The 25,088-nt window shown below is 42.5% G+C and overlaps 1 protein-coding gene across 4 annotated transcripts; it reads left to right on the top strand.

Moving 5' to 3' along the window:
- Positions 1-845: 845 nt before the first annotated feature.
- ZCWPW1 (zinc finger CW-type and PWWP domain containing 1) lies at positions 846-18,581 on the top strand. Of its 4 annotated transcripts, none has more exons than XM_045285872.1 (18): positions 846-927; positions 2,912-2,969; positions 5,229-5,282; positions 6,296-6,549; positions 7,179-7,257; positions 7,944-8,055; positions 8,316-8,470; positions 8,659-8,781; positions 9,470-9,586; positions 10,720-10,840; positions 11,434-11,509; positions 12,359-12,463; positions 13,318-13,401; positions 14,265-14,331; positions 14,721-14,812; positions 16,831-16,891; positions 17,310-17,462; positions 18,123-18,581. In XM_045285872.1, the coding sequence occupies exons 3-18, from the start codon at positions 5,258-5,260 to the stop codon at positions 18,440-18,442; spliced, it is 1,944 nt and encodes a 647-aa protein (XP_045141807.1). In that variant the 5' UTR covers positions 846-927; positions 2,912-2,969; positions 5,229-5,257; the 3' UTR covers positions 18,443-18,581. The 4 variants fall into 4 exon arrangements, with proteins under 4 accessions (XP_045141807.1, XP_045141805.1, XP_045141808.1 ...); XM_045285870.1 differs by having other exon boundaries at positions 8,313-8,470; XM_045285871.1 differs by lacking the exon at positions 846-927 and adding an exon at positions 1,006-1,094 and having other exon boundaries at positions 8,313-8,470.
- Positions 18,582-25,088: the final 6,507 nt, after the last annotated feature.

Here is a 25,088-nt window from a genome sequence, read left to right as displayed (position 1 = left end):
CACTTTCTATGGTCTGTTCTCAGTAAATACGACTTATTTTAATTAGCTCACCCTCCCCCTGAAAATATTCTCTGCTAGACGGAAAAACAGTCTTAAATAGCTGAGGTTGCCCAACTCCTTCCCGCGCCGAAAAGGCTGAGGCGTTTTCGCTCTTCCGCTTTCCCGAAGACCCTATCTCCTGGGTATACCACGCCTTCCTCCCTGCCTTTCCGCCCTCAGCCGGGACACCAGCGACTCCGCCCCCCGCCGCACCGCCGCGCACGCGCGTCACAGTCTCCTCCTACCCCGACGCCCTCCACGGCCACCCGTAGTCGTGTTCCTGCCACCTTGTGCTCCGGTCTCCTCTAACCTTTGCTGCGGCTTTGTGCCGCTTCGTGTGAAAATCTTCGCCCTACTTTGGGCCCAGCCAATGGGGGGGGGGGAAAGGCAATTTGACGTTTTTTTTCCTCAGGGTTACCAGGTGGTCAGTTTTATTTGTAGTTCTTGGGGGTGGGGGTGCAAGTCTTGTGACTGAAAAAGCGGCTGAAGAAGTTAAACTGAGGGCGTGAAAGGGCCTGAAAGGAAAAGTAGGCACCAAAGAAAGAAAAGGGATAGAAAAAAGGCAATCTGGGGCACAGAGAAAATATAGCAAGAGACATTTCAGAACAAACAGTAGTCGCTACTACCGCCTAAAAGAATGGTGAAGCCAGTGACCATGATGGGACTTGTAGTTTTGCAAGCTGAAAAAAAATGGCGGAAGTCGTTTTCGCCAAAGCTGGTTTCAGCTGCGCATGCGCCGCTGCCTCGAGCGCGCGCGGGGCGGGGCGGGGCTTGTTAGCGTCCTCGCGCCTTTATAGCTTGGCGGGAAACCCGGGTTCCGGTTGTAGGGTTTGCGGGAATGCTGCGGCTCTTTCTACTGAGCGCCTTTATGTTTCCCTCGCCCGCGAGGTAGTTGACTTCTTTTAGATTGCAGATAAGGTCCCTAGGCGCCGCCAACCTGTGCACCTGTTGCCTAAGGAGAAATTTTCTCTTCAGGGCGACAACCAACTCTTAGTCCTGCGTCTTAGACTCCAACCTCAAGCTCGCCCTCAACTCGAAACTAAACATAACTCGATGTAATGGCGGGCAACGAAAATCTGAGTGGGAATGGGAATTCTGAGGCTTTGGCAAAATGAGCTGGGGAGAGGGCCTCTGCTGGGTGGGCGTCTCGGCTGTGGAAGCAGGGCTTAGGAAGAAGCTACCGGGCCGGCACGGTCTGAGGGGAGCTGAGGGATGGCCTTATTCGGAATGGCTGTCCTGAAGAGAGGACGTCGTGAGGGAAAAGAGAGCGGAAGTACTCGAATGGACCGCCCAAAGTTACTGCGTGGTCTTTAAAGAGGGAATTTGGCATTTTCTTGTCCAAACTTTGAGGGGAAATGGTGCGGGGGACGGGATGGTGGCGGGAGAGGTCTGGGAATTGGACAGGATTTCGATGCCTTCGGAGAAAACAGCACAGGAGATGCGTCTGGGGGGTGGACGGCGAGGAGTTGCACACAGTCTCAAGCAAGCGGCACTTCTGCCCTGCCTTGGGTCGACGTGAGTCGGAACGGGCGCTTGGGCAGAGTTTGGTTCGGTTTTAAGAGGAGATTGAAGTACAGGGTTTATAGGTTCTTCTTAGGCACATTCTGTTCTTTTAGATCTAGGATTTGAGGAGTATTTTACGAAAGGAAGCAGTCGTACAGTTAGGAAATTTGTGAGCACACTTTAAACGGGGGTGGGGTGGGGTGGCGAACGCGTATTGAGAAATACAAGATTTAAGGATCGAGCTAAAGCGGTTTTGAAACTGATCCCAGAACCCTTTTGTACTCTGAGAAATGAGGCAGAGGGCTCCAGAGGGCTTTTGCTTACTGGATTTCTATGAACTCTAGGAACGTACTAGAAGTGAAAACATTTAAAAGATCAATTTAAAGTAATTTTAAAGTGGCCATAATATACATGTAAGCCTCATTAATATTTTTTAAATTGTTATTTATTGGACACGTTTTATGTGTTAAGCACTGTCTTTTCAACAACCCCAAGAGATATCTATTAATATTATGGGAATTTTACAGAGGAGAAAATGGAAGCTCAGAGAGTCTAAGTAACTTGCCCAGCGCCACCCAGCATGCCCTTAGCCCTGGTCCTGGACTGTTAATCCGCTTGTACACTCTGCGAGGATCGGGAAGATCTGGACCTTTGCGTCCTCTTTGATCACATGCTGAGAGTTTGGGGGCACTTAGAATTTCAGCCCTAGGCATGCTCTGTCCCTGGCTAGCTGCAGTGTAGGGGCTTTGCTTGGGCCTAGTTAGTATGTACTCAGATGGTGTTCATTAATATTTTTGATGTATATTTTATAAAATAAAAGAAATTTTTGTGTGAAGGAAGGGCACTATTTTACATGTTTGCAAATCTCTTCCTTATTAGAAGACAGCTGGATTCTCATCTGTGTCTGCTTTCAACCTGATAGCTTGGTTTGACTGATAGGAGACAATCCAGCCTAATATAAATATGGGATTGGAAAAGGGAAGAGACTCTCAGGGGTCTGCACAGTGCACTCTGAGAACCAGTACCCTTGAATTTTTGAGACTTGATCTCAAAATGAATGTGATGATTTTTAGTTCTAACAAAGAAAATGGTTTCTCTTTTTGGGAGAGCCGCATTCATCTTTCCCATATTGTTTATTTTCCCCCTCTTTATTTACCACTTTCTATATGAATATGTTAATTTGGTGGGGTTGTGTTTATGGAACTACCTTGGTTCTTTTACTTTTTAAGCCTCCTTGGAGGTTTCCCCCCTCCCACCCCATTCTTTTCATCTAAGGTAGGAAAAAAGAAGTTGAAATCTCAAATGTTATTATGCCTGGGCTGTAAGCCCAGTCATTTTGAATATTAACTTTTCTCACTCTCTGAATTAGCTTTGAATAGCCATTGTGGATGAAGATAATTTGCCTGAAACAGGAACTGTATCAGAAGGTGAGTCTCCGGCTTTCTGTTCTCCATTGATCAGGTTAGATTAAGGGGTAGGCACAAGCAGTTCATGTACTGAACTGCTCAACAAAAAGCTGGAGGTTCAAATCCATCCTCTGGTGCCTTGGAAGAAAGACCTGGCAATTACTTCCACAAAATTAGCCATTGACCATTTGATTTTTAAAATATGTCATCTCAAGCACACTAATTTTCATTTTGCTTTTCTTCGTATAGGTCTTCTAATTTAGATACATTCACGGGCGTTTCTCTTAATATCTCTATATTTTTTTTCTCCCTTTCTCCCCCAATTCTGTCATCCGGATAAAATTTGTTCCTTGTTGAAGAGCTCTGGTGGAGCAGTGGTTAAAGCATTTGATTGCTAACTCAAAAGTGTGGTGTTTCAAACTCATGGGAGAAAGGTGTGGCAGTTTGCTTTCTTTAAGATTTACAGCCTTGGAAACTGTATGGGCAATTCTACTGGATTCTATAGGATGACTATGAGTTGAAATCAACTTGATGGCAGTGGGTTTGGCTTGGATTTTTGGTCATTCAAGGTGATAGATCTCTTGAAACTTAATTGTATTCAGCTCCTAGGACATTGGTAGTAAGGGTTATATGGACTTAGAATATTTATAATGATAGTAAAATAGACCAAATTGCTGCAGTGTTTCTCTCCTAATTTCCCACTTGTTTTTTTCTAGAATAAATATATTTTGGTTTGCAGTGATGAATAAAGATAGAAATAGTGAGGAGATGGACTCTTTAATATAAAGGAAAAATAGCTGCAGAACAGTACATCTGAATTATTCATTTTATAGAACTGTGGAACGGAACAGGAAAAAATACATTCAGCCATGAGATGGCCACACTAAATCAAACCCCCCAACACTTTTGAGTTCATCTTGGGATCTAGAAAGAGGAATCCTGTCCTTCAAATAAAAGGATCCATTTTATGTTCCTTTGAGTCTCTTTTTGGTGACAGGTGACAGAATTGAAGAGTGAGTTTCACGGTCTAGTGTCTTCAATGTGCTCAAGATCAACAGCAAGGAGTAAGATCACTGAGAAGACTATTAGAGTTAGTAGAATTTAGAGGCAAATTATCATGGCTCTACCTTGTATTAACACTGAGGGTTTAGGCAAGCCAGGTAACCACCCAGAGCTATAAAGTACCTTATAGTTGTTAAGAAAATAAGCGTGGTTTATATGTTCTTCACATAAAGAAATTAGGTAGAAAGGCTATACGTAGTTTTGGTTGACAAGACAAAAGACATTTGTCTTTTAACAAGTAGATAAAAATAGCAATAGTGGGAAGAGGTAAATTAGAAAAATCTGCCAATTATTGGGGCTTCCCAAGACTCATCTTGAGACCCTGTAGCAACATGAGTGGCTTCTAGCTGTGTGGAGATGGACCTTTTCAGCTTTTGGTGTGGTTAGAGGCTCTCACTGCCTTCCACCTTTTACTTGCTTATGGCTGTGAGGAATCTGGTCCTTTTCCCCACAGTATCTGCAAATACCATTTTCCAGTGTATTTTCAATGTGTACTTTCAAGGTATGCTTCTGTGTGTGCTATAACATGAAATTGATTATTATGACGCATTGAATTAGACTATATAGCATAGTTAATAGCACAAACTTCAAAATCACACGAGTCCTACCTAAACCTGATTATCAGTTACTTAAGATCTCTAAACTTGTTTCCCCAAGTGCCAAATGCTAGCTAATTAATTTTGAGAATAAATGAGGTGATGTGTGTAAAGGGTAAAAAGGATATAACTTTTAAAGCCATTGCCATGATGTCGATACTGACACACATCTTTACAGGGCCAGATAGCCTCACCTTTTTCCCATTGAACAGCTGGTAGGTTTGAATCACCAGACTTGCAGTAAACAGTTCAGTGCATAACCCACAGCACTACTGGGGCTCCTTAAACTCCTAGGGTTATCTAAACTAGCATTGCTCTACTCTGAACCACACATCCATCACTGCCACTGTTCAACTATCTCCTTATGAGTGCCTATTTCACATTGAACATGGTTCTAGGTACTTAAAATACTAAGGTTCACTGCTCATTTGTAAAATAGTAACTACTTCCTGGCATGTAGTTAGCCCTGTTGAAGAGATGGACGTCTCTTCTACCTTGGCTAGAAGGCAGAAAACCTAGGTGATCCTAGATAAGGAGATCCTGAGACCAAGAACACAGGGGGAGAAGAAAGTGTAAAATTATGTTCCATCAATCATGACAGCTAATTTCTTTCTTCTAACAGAGCCAAAGGAAAGTAGCCTCAGCTTAAGGATGACAACATTACAGAATAAAGAAGGTAAGTTAAAGAGTGAGGGAACATTCACTTTGCATTTCATTTTCCTCTCCTTTCTTAGCCTGTAATTACCAGGACACTTGCTACAAAAGGACAATTCAGTTTACATGTATTTTGTGTCCATTCTTTTCAAATTCTGTTAGACACTTCAAGTGATATACTCATAAATGTCTTAGAGATAAATAGCCCTGCTAAGGAACATATGATTTAATAGTGAGAGAAAATAGATTTTAAGTATCTAAAACATAAAGTTGAATGTGGTACATGTCACACAATAAAGATACTACTTTTACCTGGGAGAATCAGTGTAGTTTTCATGGAGGTGGTGGAATAAGGTTTGGGCCTTGAATAATTTGTTGTTTTTGATGAGAGGGTAAGACAGAAGGAATTCTGTAAGTACAAACTTCCTGCCACCTCTAATTTTATTAAAAATTACTTGTTATTTTAAATGTAATCCAATATCATAAAATTTTGTCCAAAGTAAAAAAAGATCACAGTTCAATAACTCCGGATGCTTATGTTTATCACCTTTGAATTACTCATTGGTTTCCAAACCTGGCAGTGTGCCAGAAATATCTAGATACCCTAATAAATTTATAGATTATGAAAATAATAATTTATCATCTATCAAGGAGTCACGAGTGTGGGAGGGGAGAGGGGGAAAAAAGAGGAGCTGATACCAAGGGCTCAATAGAAAGTAATTGTCTAGGAAAGAATGATGGAAACATATGTACAAATATGCCTGATACAATTAATGTATGTATTGTAATAAGAATTGTAAGAGCCCTCAATAAAATGATAAAAAATAAATAAAATGAAAGAAAAAAAAAGGAGAGCTTGGGCTTCATTCCATATGACCTTCTTAGAAATTGGTGCTTGGGGCGGGTAGAGGAGAAGGAGAAGTCTGGGTATCTGAATTTGCTCAAAATTCTCTCCAATCAATGGGCAATGTTTGGCAATATCTGTCTTAAGACACAATGGTTTATGAATTCCATTTGATGATCAATTTGTTTCAGAACATGGAAAGGGACCAATGAAAAGTTTTGCTCCGCCAGCAAAAAAATTGCGTAGACTGACGCTCACCAACCCTAACTCACTCAAAGAAGACACTCTAGGGATCACTTCCTCAGAGGGAGAGACTAAGCCAAGTATGCCAAAAGCCAGATTTAAGAAGAAGGAGAAACCACCCACAGAGCTTGGTCAAGGCAGTGGTCAAAAGAAGAAAGGAAAGAATCCACTCAACAAGCAAGCAGAAAAGGAAGCAGAAAAGGTATCAATAAAATTGATGGGCTCCAGTAGTACAGTCCCTCTTGCCCCTACTCTTTTAACCCGGTTTAGATAAACAGTCTTTACCACGTTGGGGAAATTCATCCTGTAATTTCAGTTTTTTATTCTTTCTTAGGTTTCAGTTTTCTTCAAAACAGAACAGTCTCTCACATTGCATTGATTCTCACTTAGAGAACATAGTGGGACTGCTCATTAGAGTTTCCAACACTATAAATCCTCACAGGAGTAGTCAACCTTATTTTTTTTCCAATAGACCAGCTGATGGGTTTAACACTGACATTTTAGCCCAATACCTAACACACAACACCACCGGAGCTTTTTTTTTTTTTTATCTAAAAGAGGTCAAAAGTGCTTGGATGAAAACAGGTAAAAATGAGTATGTAGGAGTCGAGTTGTGGGTAGAAATGGACAGAGACTTTATATATGTTTTCCTTTTCTCTGACTCCATTATTTCCAGGAGATCTGGGATAGAGTTTATGGGAGCCTTAGGCATGTTGATTTTGTATTCTGCCTTGTCAACTTCCTGACTTACCTGAAGGAGACTTCCTTGACTGATAATAAAGACAACTATAGAAAGATAAGAGTTTTATTGTCTTCCCCTTGTCTCTGCAGGAAAGGACTAGTCTTACCAACGAAGAATATGAGGAAATTTTCCAGATTGTGCTACAGAAGTCTCGAGAGGAGTGCTTGGGTATGGTTTACATTGAGAGAAAAAGGGCTTTAGAGACAAGGTGTAGACTAAGTTTGATGGCTTTTTCCTTTCCTCCATCTTCCCTCAGTAAGGAAATAGTTTAGAAAAGTCTGTATTACATTGACTTTAGAATTTAAATAGTACCCCCTAAATTTTTTAAAATGCAATTTAAATAGATTTTGTGTACTTGTGAATTATTTAGAAAAGATCAATTATTTTCCTTAAGTTCGAAGAACTCATTCTCTTTTTATCTCAGTATATTCCTGTCTTCAATAGCATTTTAGCATATGGATTTGGTTTTTAGAGTAAAGAACTCTGCCATGTAGGTCCTACTCCATGGTGTCATGAGGCTAGAGAGAATAGCCTGGCAATTTTAGTCATTTTCAGGTGTACCTTTACTCCTAGCAGGAATTTGGGGAACAAATGATATAAAATACAACACATAATTTTTATTATATGCACAAAATAAAATAAGCATTAGATCAACCCGAAAAGGCTTGCAAAAGAGAAATAGGTTTGCATTTCGCCCCCCGGAAAAATTAGACTTAAAGTTCCATGACAAAAGACCCACAAGTTTTCCCAGGCAGAGGATGGGAGACATTTTAAGGAAAGAGACAGGAAAGAATGGGGTGTTTGTTTTCTTTTACTGTTGCTCTGCTTATAACATTTTGTTTGGGGAGGGGTAGGCTCTGTCCTTGATTTTGCAGAGACATCGTGTGCCCAGCCTATAGGAGGTACCCAGACAGACAAGGAACTAGGAATTGCTTCTAATACTGCTAATATTGATAATCTTGATGGGTAAGTTTATCGAGTGAGGTGAACTGATTATAGGGTAAGTGGTTATCTATCTATAAATCAGTTTCCCTTCACTCTGAAAAGATACTTGTTTAAACTGGGAAAAACAGGCAAATAAATGGGTAAAATTACCTCAGGAGGATTTAGAGGGCCAAGAATTCATTTAACTTAATTTGTATACTTGGATTCTTTCAAAAGAAGGGTACTGCAAAGTTCTCCTTCTTTTACACTAAAACAACAACAAAACTACTCATTTTCAGAAGGAGGCTTATCGTGCCATACACACCAGAGAATCCAACATCTCAAGAAAATGGTGTTGTCTCTGAGATAAATGCTAATAAGCCAGGCCAGCCACATCCTGTATCTTCTGAGAAGAAGTGCAACAAACTGTGTTTAAACAAAAGGAAGAAGAATGCTCGTAAGTATGGTCAGCTACACTTTGCTTTTTGGCTCAAGTATTTATTCTAGGAAATTGGAGAAAGAGACAGTAGGGAGATAGAATTTCCATCTAAAGGCTTGAAACTCACAAAGGCTTCAGCTAAAGGTTATACTCTCCATAAAATTCTCTTTTGCAGCCCCCCTTCCATTTTTACCTTATCTTTCTAGAAAATGGAAAACTGGAGATATCCCAAGGTGGGCATGAGCACAGACAGGAAGATCAACCAAAGAACTCAGGTCAGGATCATGCTCAGATCACGGAACAGCTTGAAGGAGACAAAGGTGGTTTTGGTGAGTTGACTGGTTTTCAACTCACCTGGCCTTAAAACTTGGAGCTGGAGGAGAGAAGGGAGGCTGTCTGGGGCTGCGGATCAACTTATAGGATGCAGGGGTAGAGACAGCTGTGGGGATTTGGAAGGCATTGGATAAAGGGAATGCTTGGCCTGTGAACAGTGGCTGAAGTGAGTAGTTCTTTGAGGAATGATAGACTTAGGGCTGGACCTTTTGGAGGAGGGTGAACCCATTGAACCTAAAGGCTCCACCTTGGGCATTTGGTGACAGGCAAATTAATTGCTATTGGATAAGAACTCTGATGTTGTATTAAAATGAGATGCTGGTAAGCCCATCAAAAGAATCTTCTGCTAGCACTAGGGAACCAAATGCGAAGAAAGAGGCCAGGCAGTCTTTTAATTTAATAGCTGTCATTATTGGAAAAGCCCCCTTCCACCTTGGTAGGGGAAAAAGGCTAGCTTGGTATAGTAGAACCACTGGATGTGATACCTGGGTTTTAAGCCCAGTGTAAGTCCTTTATCTTCTCTTGAGCCTTATTTTTAAAGTCAGGAATTAGATCAGTTGATTTCTAAGGTCTCTTTCTCTGCTGGTGTTGTTTGGTAGCAGTGGGAGGTTTATCGTAATTTTACTTGGATTACAGAAGAAAGGATATTTTGGGATCTTCTAATGCAATCTTTTCCTATCACAGGTCAGTATCTAGTCTGGGTCCAGTGTTCTTCCCCAAACTGTGAGAAATGGAGACGGCTGTGTCGGAACATGGACCCCTCCATTCTCCCCAGTAATTGGTCCTGTGACCAGAATACAGGTAGAATGGAGTGGAAATGTTTTGTTTTTTCTCTCCAGGTTTTGTTGTTTGTACTTTCTACCCTGTTATGTATCCTTTAGATTAATAAAGGAGCCCTGGTGGCTTCATGGTTACAAGTTGGGCTGCTAACTGCACATGCAATGTCGGCAGTTCAAAACCACCAGCTGCTCTTTTGAGAATGAGGAGGGCAATGAATGTACAAATGTGCTTTACACAATTGATGTATGTTTGGATTGTGATAAGAGTCGTACAAGCCCCTAATAAAACAATTAAAACAAACTTAAAAAAAACGCCACCAGCTGCTCTGAGGGAGAAAGACGGGACTTTCTACTTCTGTAAAGAGTTACAGTCTCAAGGGGATGGGGCAGGGTGGGGCGGGACTTAAAAAAAAAAAGAGCGACAGTCTCAGAAACTCATGGGGCCAGTTCTACCCTGTCCTATAGGGTTACTATGAGTCGACATTGACTAGATGGCAGTGAGTTTTTGTTTGTTTAGATTAATATGACACAGGTGCCATTATCACCTGTAGGGCTAGGGAGAAAGGAAGAAAGGTCTTCTCATATCGGGATGAATCTCTGGGCATAATGAGTAGGAGGAAGGCATTCTGCAGAATTATGTTATAAGGACGACCTGGAATCTTAAGCATAATATTTTACATGAATTGTGTTTTCTTCAGCATTGCTCTGGCCCACTTGGCTAGTGGATAGTGACATTGGATTATGGGACATGTGGGAGGAAGCAGTTGAGAGTGATTCATTTAGTATAGAGTTCTAGAATGTTTGAAACTTTATTGGAAGGAATTAAGGCAATCTTGTACAGCCCATTTATTTCATAGATGAGGAAAAAGAGCCTCACATAAGTTACTATCTTGGTCACAATTAGAGGAGAGCAGAGCCAGACAGAATGAGATAGGAGCAGATGTTTGGAATCACTTCTTTAGAGTACAAGGAGGTAGCATTCTGACTTTTCTGGTCTCTAGCTGCATGCTCTGTGGATCTTTATCCATCTTTCTTCACACCTTCCCCCCAGATGCCCTTTTGGTCCCACCGTCTTGTCTCTTCCCAGCCCTCATCCAGATTTTCACCTTATGAGTTTCTTCTCTTCCCCTTATTCCTTCTCTCTCTTTTTGGCAGACTTGGAGTACAATCGCTGTGATATTCCTGAAGAGACCTGGACAGGGCATGAGAGTGATGTGGCTTATGCTTCTTACATCCCAGGATCCATCATCTGGGCCAAGCAATATGGTTATCCCTGGTAGGACATCATGAGCTAGTTACTTAAAGATCATAGGAATGATAGAATCAAGGAGGAAAGGGGAAAATTAGTAAGTATTTATAATGGAAAGGGAACCTGCCGTAGAACAAACATGGAGTAAAGGAGAAGACAAAATGCCCAGGTTGGAGCCTTAGAAAACCCTTATTTTTAGAGGATGCAGGGTGGAGATGTGTCACTCTGGAAATAATGGTGTGATGAGTAGGGATGGGAGGGGTGGACTTGGGCATAGAGTTAGGGCCTTTCCTCCCCTCCTATTCCTCTAAAAGCTACAGAAAGTAAACAAGACAAGGAAAGGTAGGATAGTTTCTTCTTTGGAATTGTCCTTAGTCACATTTTGTTCTCAAGGTGGAGGGATAAGATAGCTTCACCAGGAAGATTCTGAACATTTTTTGACATTGATAGAAGTTCCTGAACTCATTTGGTGACATCCACTGGAAGGAATAGATGGGTTTTGTCTTTGAGATCTTTTGTTTGAAAGCTAGGTTGCCCTCTGTACAATGTGTACTGATGTAGCTTTGTTCTGCTTATCGAACCCCTTCTCTGCCCTCCCCTGCACCCTCTATCTCTTTCAGGTGGCCAGGCATGGTAGAACCTGACCCTGACTTGGGAGAGTATTTTCTTTTTGCTTCTCATCTGGATTGTCTGCCGGTGAGTTCCCTCCCTCTCAGCAATTCATATCCCTTAGGAAGAGCTAGGTACTCAAGCCAAAATAAAGCACAAATCCATTCTAACAGAGGTATGGAGTTACAGACATAGCAAGCAGAAATAGATACTTTTTCTTCTTTTTCAAAGAATTTTAAAATACAATTTTATGGTAATTTGGGCAAAAACATAAAGAGCAAATTAGCTTTCCAGTCAACAATTTATTTATTTTTTTGGTAATGTGAGCTGTAATTTCCCCAGTGTGACCACACTCTTTCTGCTGTCTCCCTTAACTCCCCTGCTGCCATTCATCGTTCTTTCCTGTTCCCTTCCTGCCTTCTGAGCTTTCCAGCAAATCCTGCCATTTTTGTCTTACATGGTTGATTATTCTGAGTAGTACATTCCTCATGAGGGTTCTTGTTCACTTTATAGGCCTGCCCTGCAACAGACGCATAACTAGAGTAACAAACACAGACATGAACATAGAAACAGACTGGCATCTAATTAAACCCATGTACCATCAAATCAATTTCGATTCATAGAAACTAAAGGACACAGTACAACTGCTCCTTAGGATTTCTGAAACTAAATCTCTATGGGAGTACATAACCTCATCTTTCCTCATCACTCCTGCTGAGTGGTTAGTGGGTTTGAACTGCTGACTTTGTGGTCAGCAGCCCAATGCTTAGTTCACTGCACCATTGTGATTTTGAGAAATATACTTTGACTAGGCTTCCTGAGGTCAGAGTGGAATGAGGAGGGGGTGCATGTGTAGAGGACTAAAGTGGGGGCAGGGCTAGAGGTGGGGTAGAAATATCAGGAGACAATTACAGATTGGATTATGTTTTATTTCAGTCTAAGTACCATGTGACATTTTTTGGAGAAGCAGTCTCTCGCGCTTGGATCCCAGTCAACATGTTAAAGAACTTTCAGGAGCTGTCCCTGGATTTAGCTGGAGCGGTGAGCAACCCTCCGGGTCAGTCATGATTTGGGGAACTTGAGAAGGAACCTTCCTTTAAGCCTGGTTTCCTCCTAGGAGACAGTCCTGTATCTGACCAAGTATAACCAAGGGTGAGATAGCAGGGTAATGATTTTTCTTGGTCTCCAGATAGGAAGGCTTCTTGAAGACCTTGGTTTTCTGCAATTTAATCAGAGCAGGTGTAGCAGAAGTGAGCACATAGGCTGCCTCTGTTTCCCCCAAAAGCATTCCTGACGTTTGGACCACATCATTCTTTGCTATGGGGGACTGGTCCATGCATTTTAGGATGTTTAATAACATTCCTGGATTCTGTATACTAGGACCCAATAGTACACTTCTCTCAGTGTGACAACCAAAAAAAAACTGGCTCCAAACGTTACCAAATGCCCCCTGGGGTGGGGAACTGCCCTCATTGTGACCCATTGGATCAGCTACATCACATATCCTCCCAGTAGTCATTTCAATGGAGCAGAGACCCAGTAGCTCAGGAAGCAGCTATAAGATCAAGCTGCGGAATGAAATTTGTGAGAATCTCAGACATGGAACCACTTAAACTTCTTCAATCTTGTGTTTTTAAATTTCCGCAGGCTTCATTTTGGAGAGGAGACCAAAATTTTGGTTGAGAATTTGCTAGGGATTGGTAGAGGTTTGTTGCAAGGATGACAAGGATGTTTCTGACCCCAAAAGATTAAGACTAGCACTCTCAAAATTATTATCAGGAACCAGAAATAAATCTAGTTGATCATAACATTTGGTGGGGGTCCTTTTCTGATATTTATTATTGACTTGAATCTTTAAGTCATTATTTATCATTGACTCTAATCTTCTATTTCAGAAAAAGTTCAGGAACAAGGATTACATCCAGAAACTGGGGCCAGCCGTAATGATGGCTGAAGCAGCGGAACAGACCAGCATTCAGGTGGGAAAGTGTTCATACCTGCAAACCCTCTCCTTTTCGGGACTTGAGACATAAAGCAAACTATAAAAGCCACACTGCACAAAACCAGGTTGACTATCCCCACTACACAGTCTTATCAGAACTACTCTTTTGTTCCCAGGCCAGATTCCCTTGACTCCTTAAATCACCCATCTCTCTCCCTGCCCCTGGACAAGTGGGATCTTCTAGTTAGCCCAGATAAAGACATCTTGTGGTAGAAGACATCCTACCACCCTACTTAGACTGGACCTCAAATACTTAGACCTAACCTTTGTTTTAAAGGAGCCCTGGTGGGTTATGCATTGGGTTGCTAACTGCCATGTTAGCAGTTTGAAATCACAAGCTGCTCTGAGAGAAGATGAAACTTTTCGCTCCTGTAAAGGATTATAGCCCCAGAAACCCAAAGGGCAGTTCTACTCTGCCTTTTAGGGTCAGTATGAGTCAGAGTTGACTTGATGGCAATAGGTTTGGGTTTTTATTTATTTATTTTGGGGTGTGTATGTGTGTTTTTTTTAAAAAACCTTTGTTTTAGGCTGTCAGTTTTTACCCGCAAACTCTGCCATTGGGAGTGGAGTGGGTGGAAAATGACAAACTGAATTTTTTTCCTTTCCACTTATTTGTTGAATTATAAGTAAAGTAAATTGGGGAGGAAATGTTATAATTAACTAGTCTCCATAAAAATCCAGACTACCCTACTGTAAGATTCACAGTGAAAATGATATAGAAAGTGAATATAAAATTCTTTATTATTAAAATCTAGAAGACAAGGGCAAAAATAACCATTGAGAGGTAGCAGACTGCATTTCCCAAGGTGGATGACGTTTTTGTCTCTTGGTTTCCTCAAGGAGCGGGTTAACTTATTTGGGTTCCATAGCCGATACACTGCACTTGATGTTACTGAGAAAGGAAAAGGTAGGATAATTGGATGACCATTCCAGGGTGAGGAAGGGAGAGGTCGGGGAGGAATTTTTTGAGGGCAGCAACAAAGCTTTTCGTATTTCACATCCAACATCTTGGTCTAGTTCTGGAGGCTGTAGGAGCCCCTCCATAAATGTCATTGACCAAATATCTGAGGCTGATGGATGGGTGGAGAAAAATAAACAAAATGAGGTATGGTGGGAGGGTGCATGTAGAATGGTGGTGGACTTTGAAAGGGTAGACCCATGATAATCTTAGAATCATGTTTTATGGAGAACAGACCACTGGCATGAAAGGTGGGGTGAAATAGTGGTTCTCCGGGATAAGTTTCATTAACTCACCATTTTATTTGATAAATCATTTAGCCTTTTGTTTTGTTTTAGATTTCATGCCCTCTGAGACTGATAAGCCAGATTCCTGCTTGGAGAAAGAAGATGAAGTGGAGTCCAAGATTGAGCAAGAGGAAGAAAAAAAAGTAAGGTTTCCATTTTCTGTTGTTTCAGAAAAGATTTGGGTTCCTTTTAGGAGACCCTGGTTACATAGATAGAAATTTTCAAAGAAATCATCGTGCCCTGTCTCAGTGTATCCCAGATTGATTAGTTTTATCTCTTACAGACCTCTGGAAAAGGAGGCTCTTCTGTTCCTCAATTCATTGCTCTAATTTCTCATATCTCTAGGAACTTCTTTCTTGATTAGAATATCAATTCCAAATGTTTTTTTATTTTTTATCAGTTGTTACAGGAGCAATCTCAGAGACTACCAGGCTACCACCTTTTCACTTTCCCTCTTTTCTACTTTCCAAAAACCAAGAAAGCTCAAACCCACTGCCATTGAGTCAATTCCAACTCATAATTGCCCTACATAGGATCTCCAGGACTAAATAAATCTTTACTAGAGAAGATAGGCTCATCTTTCTTTCTGAGAGCAGAAGGTAGGTTTGACTATCTGTTAGCAACCCAGCACTTACCCTACAATGCCACCAGGGCACCTTTCTTTCCTACAGAAGGTGAGAGAGAGAGAGAGAGAGAGAGAGTGTGTGTATGTGTGTGTGTGTGGGGGGGGGGTCATTTAGTGACATTAGTTATGTTCATTATGTTGTCCAACCATTACCATTTACCATTTCCAAATTTTCCTATTATCCTTACCAGTCGTTTGATGTCTCCTAAGCAGCAAGTCCTTCTCCCCACTGCCCCCGAGTCACTCAAATCACAATGAAACTCACTGTCATCAAGTAGATTTTGACTCATAGTGACCCTAGAGGGCAGGGCGGAGTTGCCCCAGTTGGTTTCTGAGACTGGAACTCTTTTTGGGAATACAAAGCCTTGTCTTTCTCCCTCAGAGCAGCTGGTGGTTTTGAACTGCTAACCTTGAGGTTAGCAGCCCAGCATGTAACCACTATGCCATCAGGCTATTTCCCTCTCACTGGCCCTTAGTAATTACCAGTGTTAAATATACTTTGGTTTCTATATTCTTTCTATCCCAGGTGTTTCATATACGCAGACCCATACCATGTTTTTCCTTTTGTGACTGACTGATTTTACTCAGTATGAGGTTTTCAAGGTTCACCTGTGTATCAGGACTTGTCTCTCCCTATTGCTGAGTAATAGTCCATTGTGTGTGTGTGCCATATTTTGCTTACTCATTCACCTGTTGGTGAATATTTCCGTTTTCACTTCTGGCTATTATGGATAATGCAATAAACATCACATGTAAACATCCATCTGCATATCTTCTGTTTACATATCTTGGGCATATACCAAGCAGTGGTAATCCTAGGCTCTAGGGAATTTTATGTTTAATTTGTTGAGGAATTGCCCAACTATTTCTCACAGTGGTTGGGCCATTTTACAATCTTGCCAGCAGTGGATGGAGGCTTCTGTTTTCTCTGTATTGCCAATACTTGCTGTTTCTGTTATTTTAATCAGAGCCATTTTAGTGAATATGAAGTGATGTCTCATTGTGGTTTTGGTTTGAATCTCCCAGATGGAGATTGGATCTCTGGTGGAAGAACAAAATTATCCCTTTTTACAGATGCTGTAGCCTATACATCTGCAAAAGGGGATTGCTTTATTCTCATCTCCAGTTTGAATATCTTTCCTTTTTCGGGCTTAATTATGCTTGCTCCGATTTCAGTTATAATATTGAATGGCGGTATTGAGAGTGGGCATCCTTGTTCTTGATCTTAAGGAGAAAGGTCTCAATATTTTTCAACTGAATATGATGATTTCTGTGTAATTTTTAATTTACTAATTAAAAGCCTGTGGCCAAACTTTATCTCTTGCTCTTGTGTCTAAAGCCTTACATCATTACTACTAAATATAAGGGAAAGATGATCACTCGTGTTGTTGTTGTTATTGTCATTGCTTTAAACAATATTAGACTTACCAAACCCAATTTGACTCCTCTAAATCCACTCATTCTGTAGCATCACACTCTTAAAAATGCAACTATTTGACTTAATTTATTAATTTTTTCTTTGTCTCTTTTCCCCAGGACCCAACTCTACCTGATCCCAAGCCAGCTAAAACACAGACCAAAAAATCCAAGCTAAGAGGTTAGCAAGCCAGCTGGAAGGAGGCCCTATCCACAGTTTAGCAGGGCAAAAGCAGTGAATGTAAAACAGTGAATCACATAGCCTGACCCTCTTGACTATCTCAGGTCTATAACTGGAGCAACCAGGCAAAGCTAACCACCAGTTTCTCCCAGGGAACTAGTGCTTCACTATTGGGTATTAAGTTTTAAAAATCTTAGGTTGGAGATGGGATGTTTTCAATTCTTAGTCAAGAAGGATGACTTCCTGGAGAAGGTAGCCTCTGAGGAGAAATATAAAGCAAGAAAGAACTAAGGAGAAAACCATGGTTGTCAAAAGAATTCACTAGATAGAGAAGATGCGAGGGAAGGTGGAGACTAGATACAGGGAGCCCATTGCCAAGTTGTTTTAGAGAAAAATAAACCAATTTCCTTCATGGTAGGGTTGCAGGGTGGTAATACAGGCCCAGTAGATGGACAAACTGGGACCCTGCCAAAGAAGACAAAGAGATGTCTGAGAACTGAATCTGCAGCTCCTCCTGTGCTCATAATGGCAAAGAAAGGAGATCAAGGGAACTCAGATTCTCACCAGTCAGGTAAGGCTCAGACCTGGGAAGAACTAGGAAGAAGACAGGGTTCATGTCCTTCAACCATTTTAAAACATTTTTAAACTTCTAGTATTTTAAAGAAACAAGAAAACATTTAAAGCAATTTTCAAGGGTTCATGGGGGAGGGAGGGAGTAAAATGAGCTGATACCAAGGGTTCAAGTAGAAAGAAAATGTTTTGAAAATGATGGCGACAAATGTAAAAATGTGCTTGACACAGTGGATGGATTGTGATAAGAGCTGTACAAGCCCCCAATAAAATGATTTAAAAAAACATTTAAAGTATCTCTCAGACTATAATACACCGAACATACTATAACTTAATAGAATTGACTGGACTAAGAGGGATAGGGGGACAAAAACTAAGAAGAATCCTGTGGCCAAGATAGATACTTATACACACATTTCCTTGAATTCTTTTACTGTTTCTGACTGGGAATTTGCCATTTTACTGATCGGGAAACTGAACTTTCCCTATTAATCCATAACTTGAATCCAGGTCTTTCTAACCCAAAAGCCCATGTTCTTTCTATTAAATTGTTCAACTTTTCTAGAGATTTCTTGGAAATAGAATTTTGGAGCTTCACTTGTGTACAGGTAAGGATAGACTAGTCTAATAGGACTCTCAACTTTATTACTTTTTCCTACAGACCCTCGGAAAAAGTTCAAATCTCCCCAAAGCAAGCCTGTGGTAACTGGCTTGTCTAAGGGAAGAAAAGCCAAGATGGTGCCAGGGAGCCTTACCCCACCCACCCATCAGGGGCCCTCTCTCATGGTGAAGGAAGAAGGGCCCGGGCCCCAGGAACCGAGGCATCAGGGGGCTGCAAGTATCCCCACTGAAGACGAAGCTTCCAGTGACCTGGACCTGGAACAACTCCTGGAAGACATAGCAAATGAGCCTGAGCCAAGAGAGGCGTCACAGCTCCGAGAAGAAGAGGGCCTCCCCATGGCTTTATTGAGGAGTAATTGAGCAAGCTTTCTTTCTTTCTGGGGTGCAGGAGGAAGAGCCCTGCAGTGGGAACCCCTAGAAGTTTATGGCTATTAGTTAGCTACAGGTTAAAGCTAGAGTTGTATGATTTTATACATGAATAAAATAATTACTGCTTTAATTAGCCTCATTTCTCTCTAACCATATTCTTCTTTTTTGCTTCTTTTCCTCTTCAGAGTTACTGTGACATGCCATTGTTTTTAGTGGGAGACCTGCCTACACAATGTAGAAGTAGAGGAAGGCAGGGACACCTTGAACTCTATTTAATAGGAAGACTATTATGGGCTCAAATCCTGGGTCTGCTCTTAATCCAAACTCAACTACCATTAGGGAATCACTTTAACCATTCTGTTTCTTAGTTTTCATTTCTGAAAATGAGTACATCATAAACCTTAAAAGGTTGTTGAAATGTTTAAGTGAGGTTGTACATGTAAGACACCTAACACCATATATGTTCAAACAAGTTCACTGCCAAGGAGTTGATTCCAACTGATAGCAACCCTATAGGACAGAGTAGAAATGCCCTTGTGGGTATCTGAGACTATATGGACATAGAAAGTTTTGTCTCCTGCAGAGTGACTGGTGGTTTTGAACTTCTGACATTGCGGTGAGCAGCCCAATACGTAACCACTATGCCACCAGAGCTCCTTCCAAATATGCTAGTTACTATATTTAAGGAATAGGATGGTTAGATTGGGGGTACACACCTTGGTTCTAGACTGGCTACCAGTGTTTGGAATTTATTCTCTGGCCTGAGGCAGTCATCGCTAAAAAAGAATACTAGAGGAGGGGTCTTGGGTGTGTTGTCTATCACAGTGTTGTTGTTTTTTCTGTTAGGTGGGACAGAAGTCAAAGGTAACATCACTTTTCTCCTTAGACTAATTCTCAGGATACTTTTATTTTTGTGTGTGAGGGGAAATTGAAGGGAGTGCTGTACACTGCTTTCTTTTTCTGTCCCCTGGTGTTCACCTCACTCTCTGTGTCCGGTCCTGGCTATTGGAGGCGAGGATGTGATCTGTCTAAGGAGGTTTCATTCACTCTTGTGTTCAGGTGAAGAGTGCCATCGTACTCATTAGATCTCGAGGTGGACCCCTGGTGGCAGAGTGGGTTATGTGTTGGGCTGTTAACTGTAAGACCAGCAGGTCAAACCTACTAACTACGTACTTCAAGGATGAAGATGAAACCTGCTCCCGTGAAGATTCAAAGCCTCAAACCCACCGAGGCAGTTTTATCCTGTCCTTTGGGTGGCTGTGAGAATTGATGGCAGTGAGGTGTTTGGGCCTGGGGCTCTCCTGGGGAGGTTTGCAGGGGGCGAGTAAGAGAGGCACAGAAGATACCGTCATCCTGGGAAAGTCCCCAAAAAGAAAGGCATGGGGAGAGAGCTGTCCCCATCTTAAGCCAGAGACCCAATAACCCAGGTACCTTCCTCCTCCTCCTGCCCTGCTTTTTAAATTCTGTCAGGTCCTTGTCTGAGCTGTTTACCTTGTGGTCCCACTTGGGTCTGTATCCGTCCTGAAAAGTCAAGGTGTGATGCAGTCAGGTGGGTGTAGAGAAATGGGCACAGGGTTTCAGTAGTAAGGTTTTCCATGAAGTCAGGGTCAGAAGTCATTTGAGATGGCTAGAGAGAGATGGGAAAGAGCCGAATACCAAGGAGGCATTGCCTATGTGAATGCAGGGAGTGTTTGGAGAATAGGAAGGGTTAGGGGTGGAAATTAGGAACGGGCCATGGTAGGGCTTATCTTTTTTTTTTAAATCATTTTATTAGGGCCTCATACAACTCTTATCACAATCCATACATCAATGTGTAAATCGTATTTGTACATTCATTGCCCTCATCGTTCTCAAAACATTTCCTCTCCACTTAAACCCCCAGCATTAGGTCCTCATTTTTCCCTCCCTCCCCGCTCCCCACTCCCTCATGAGCCCTTGATAATTTATAAATTGTTATTTTGTCATATCTTGGGTAAGGGCTTATCTTTATTCTCAATATTCTCCTGTTCCTCCTCAGTGTTTTGGAAGGGCACCCTGTGTGGGAACAAGAGGGTCGGACATCTACTGGAAGCCGAGCAGTGGCGTTTACAGATAACTCGGGCTCCTCTTTGCGGGCAGGGGTGCTCTCCAACCTGCCCTGATACCCAGAGGCGCCTTTAGGCTCATAGAGGAGGAGGCTGCCTGGAGAGAACCTCAGTTGTGGTGTCACCTGGCAGGGGTCTCCAAGCGCTGGCTGAAGGTGGATGGTTCTAAGGAAGTTCTCTTTTATCAGAGAGAAGGAACAGGTATGACTAGCTCCTGTTCTCTCTCTCGGCTTTGCCTTGGCTAAAACTGGGAGAGAGAAACTCATTTCATGTCTTCTAGGCAGGTGCCTTGGTCCTTGGAGGAGGCATTTTGGGACAGAAACTTTAGGAAGAGCACCTGGCAAAAGAGGCAGGGAGAGAGAGGAGGGAGGGGGGCTGCCACAGAAGACCAAGGGAGGTTTGAGATTCAAGAGGGAGTGCACTGAGAGAGGCTGAGGCTAGGGTGTGAAAGAGGCCCGGAAAGGAGCAAGGCGGAGGAATGCTTGGGGCCTTTTCTTGTTCTTCACCAGGCAAAAGGAAAAATTGCCCAAAGATCAGGGAACGAGAGATGTGTTAAAGAAGGATGGTGTTCAAAGATGCGAGATCACAAGATGGACAGAAGGCAAAGCTTAGAAATGGGGAGGGGAGCAGGAGGAGGGGAGATTTAAGAACCAGGGGAGATGTGACAGGAAAGAGAATCAGCAAGTGAATGCTGGAACCCCTACATCCACCTTTGGTCCTCCTTTTGCAGACTTGGGAGCTGGCACTTCAGGAAGTCAAGCGTTTGGCTTCAAATGAGGACACAGACTGGGAGACTTGGAAGATGAGAGGGGCTGTGATGTTTCTGAACAAGAAGTTTCCTTCTCAGAATAGCTCATGCTGTGTGATTCTCAAAAGGAAACATCCAGCTACCCAAATGAGTGGTCTCTTCGTGGGAAGATAAGCACTCACCTGGCAGGGGTTTGGGTTTTCATCTGACAACTTGTCAGGACCAAAAGAGAGCAGTGTGGCTGGACATCCAGGGAGGCCAACATTCTCAGTCCTGCTTATTATCTCTGCTGTGTGCTCTGCAAGGCAGTCCTCCCAGAGGACCGAGCAGCTCCGTTAAAACAAGCATGGGACTCAGAGCTGGTGCCCAAGCTAGCCACCCATGTCTGTGTCCTTATTGTCTTTTACAGCCAATCCTAACACCAGCTCCTTTCTGTCTGCCCCATCTCTCCACCCCTCATCGCTAGCCTCTCTCCCAACCTCTTCCTCTTTTTCCCCCTTCTTCCTTGAATGCCCATTCTGCTCTTCCCTCTCAAACCGACCCCTCTGGTACTGAGCATCCCCTCCTCTGATCCCTTTTCTCCTCTTCCTAACAAAAACAGGACATAGCTTCTTTTGCACTCTGAGGCTTGGTGTGGTGTTTGCAGTCATTTAGACTTCTAGTACCACAGCCAGCTATTCATTTCGCACTTCTGGGGTCATCCTTCTTCCACTGAGCCCTCTGCTGTCTACCTCCACCACCCTCCGTTCCATCAATCCTGTAAGGTGGCTCTTTAACCTTCTGCAAGGAGACTGGCCCCTGGTTCACAGATTTCCCCTCCATCCAATAGCATCCTGGGAGGTTTCAATCATCTGTGAGCCCATTCTGAACACACTGGACTTGCCACTTCCCCCAGCTTCTATGACTTTCACCTCCACTCCACTCATCCATACACTGGATTTTTTTTTTTTAAATCACTGTGACTGAGAATTCTGAAATAGTAGATGTTAGTTATCATTTTCAGATTTTCCTTCCTTCCAGCCAGCTTCTGTCATTCTCCCACTATATCAGTTCTTTGACCCCATTGAAGTCATGTTCCTGGATAACCTATTTTCTTTCTGGTTATTCAAGCCTGTATAAACATGAGGGGAACCCCACCCCCCTAAAAACAGAATTGCACTGGGCAGAGCAGAACTTTTGTAGTACGCATTTTGCCCCCTCTAAGCAAGCATCAAGCAACTCCCTCTGAGATAGTGCACCCAGTGGCATTGCCTGGGAAGATTCTCTATGGTCACAATGAATTTTTTCTTAAAACCAGGTTTGCTTTAACCTCGTTTTTTGTGATGTCTTATTTAAGAGAACAGTGTGCGGCTGTGAAATTTTGTTTCTTGCTTCAGAAAAATATGGCAGAAACTGTTGTGATATTGAACACTGCTTGCCCAGGACAGCACTATGGGAAAAACCCCAAGGGTGTGAGTGGTTTTCTCAGTTCAAGAAAAGGTGAAAAATCAACTGATGACAAACCTTGTTCTGGACATCCACCAACTTCCCCAATGGATATAAATGTCAACTTGTAGTGCATTTGGAATTTGTTCCACCAGGTGAAACTGTTAATCAAGTTTTCTATTTAGAGGTTCTGAAAATATTGTGCAACCAAAAAAGGCGTTTTTTGGCAGACAGGAGACTGGTTTTGCCACTCACGCAACCAACTCGGTGTGCCAGTTTTTTTCAAAAAACAGCATGCCTTTCTTGTCCCATGTACCTTCCTCACCTGACCTCACTCCATGACTTCTGTTTCCTCGAATGAAGAGGGACATGAAAGGACAGCCAATTTGACAATGTAGAAGAGGTGACAAAAAAACGAGGGATGAGCTGTCAGCCATCCAATAAGAGATGAGTTTGAAAAGTGGTTCCAAGAATGGAATCGCAGCTTTGACAAATGTATTAGGTGTAATGTATAATCCTTTGAAGATGATAAGGTTGTTTTGTATACAACATTTAATACATAGCTTTGAAAAAAAATTCCAGTTTTTTTTGGTACCCCCTAATATATATTTACATATGGTTCATATATCATTGACTTCCATCGTTCAGTCATGTTAAGTGTTGTATAATCATCACTACAATTAGTTTCAGAACATTTCCTCCCCTCTTGTATTTGTTATTGGCTCCCCATGTTTACCTTCAACTGAAAACACGGGACTTATTCTCACCTCCTCACTCCTACATCAATCCAATCACCAAATCTGACTAGTGTTTCTCCTAAGTCTCTCCAGGAGCTTGCCCAGCTGCACTGCCCATATATTAGACTGATCTTAGTCTTGTCTACCTCTGAGCGATGGGTGGACAGCTTTGGACCTCCACCACAGAATGAAGAACCAGCAAGGAGGGAGCTGGGCTTACTTCACTGCTGCTCTGGCCCTGGAATTGGAGGCCCTTGGGTGTGATGGATACCCCCGGCGAGTCTGCAGTCTGGACTCATTCTGTAGGGTGATTGGCAGGTTTATTACGCTGGGGCAGTTCCATCAGTGCCAGGCCATTGTTTTGATCTTACTGGAGTACACTCGGATACTGATTTGCCTTCCCTGAATCCCATGCTTTTTGCCCTATCTACCATTTATAGACTTGAGGAATATCTTATCCATTAGTACATACCCTATGCAGCATTACCCTGGATCAAGGGGCTCACTTCATAGCAAATGAAATGTGACAATGAGCCCAGGGTTATGTTTCCCACCAATGAAATGTTTTATTTTTTGTTAAAGATCATTTTCTTGGGGGCTCTTACAGCTCTTAGAACAACCCAAACATCAATTGTATCAAGCCTATTTGCACATGTTGCCATCATTATTTTCTAAACATTTACATTCTATTTGAGCCCTTGGTTATCAGCTCCTCTTTTTACCCTCCCTCTCAACCTCCCCCGCTCATGACCACTTGATAAGTGATAATTTTCATATCTTCCATCAACTGCTGAATGGTCTTTTAAATAACAATAAGGCACTGCCTAGGTGGTAGTACATGGCAGGGTTGGAGAAATGTTCTTCGGGAAGTTGTAGGTCCTCTAAACTAGCATCCAATATACAGTGCTGTTTCCAACAGCCACGACTGACAGGTCCCAGAAGCAGGGCGGGGGAGGGGGGGCAATGCAAGTGGCTGCCCTCCCCTATGAGATGGAGGGCTCAGCTGCTCTAGCAGGCAAAAGACCTGACAGTATGAGAACAAGAGAGGGAAGGAGTGGTGGGAAATGGTTGACTTATACTCATGATGACATGCATGCCCAGCTTAGAAAAACAAAGATTGTTACCTTTAAGCATTTCTCCTGTCAAATATTTGTTTTCTTCACTTATGAACCTAAGATGTAAATGACGCCTAGGCATGTTTGCTCGTACATTTGTGATCTCCTCACGCTAGGTGAAGCTGTGACTTTCTATTTGTCTTTATTTAGAGACAAACACATGGTTTAAGATGTGTCCACTGTGCCACGTCGAAAAGGGATAGTCTGCTGGGTAAGGCTGTGTGTCAACTTGGCTAGGCCATGATTCTCAGAGGTTTGGCTGTTATGATGTAGTCGTCCCTCATAATGAGATCTGATGTAACGTGATCACCGCCATGTTGAGAGAATTCCTTCAGGGGGTGTGGTCTGTTGCCAATGTATGCAGATGTTCCGACAAAGCTCTTGCTGTTTTGCTGGTTCTGAACACTGCGTCTGCCGCACCATCATCTACCTCCAGTCCTCTGCTGTATCTCGGTTAACCTCTGCAGCCTGTGAGGGAGCCACCTGTTTTCTTACCTGCCAACCTTGGGTTCATTCCCCTCTGTAGCC

Source organism: Echinops telfairi, unplaced genomic scaffold (genome assembly GCF_000313985.2).
Source record: "Echinops telfairi isolate 266 unplaced genomic scaffold, ASM31398v2 ScPeMD7_5;HRSCAF=22, whole genome shotgun sequence".
NCBI lineage: Eukaryota > Metazoa > Chordata > Mammalia > Afrosoricida > Tenrecidae > Echinops > Echinops telfairi.
The sequence above is the reverse complement of the archived record's forward strand: the minus strand, read 5'-3'. Positions and strand labels throughout refer to the sequence as shown.

Bases quoted from the DNA above. Each gene is read 5' to 3' on its own strand.
- ZCWPW1 (XM_045285870.1), top strand. From the start codon at position 5,258: ATGACAACATTACAGAATAAAGAAG. The intron at 9,587-10,719 runs GTAGAATGGAGT...TCTTTTTGGCAG, and splicing joins GTCCTGTGACCAGAATACAG to ACTTGGAGTACAATCGCTGT. The intron at 14,332-14,720 runs GTAGGATAATTG...GTTTTGTTTTAG, and splicing joins TGTTACTGAGAAAGGAAAAG to ATTTCATGCCCTCTGAGACT.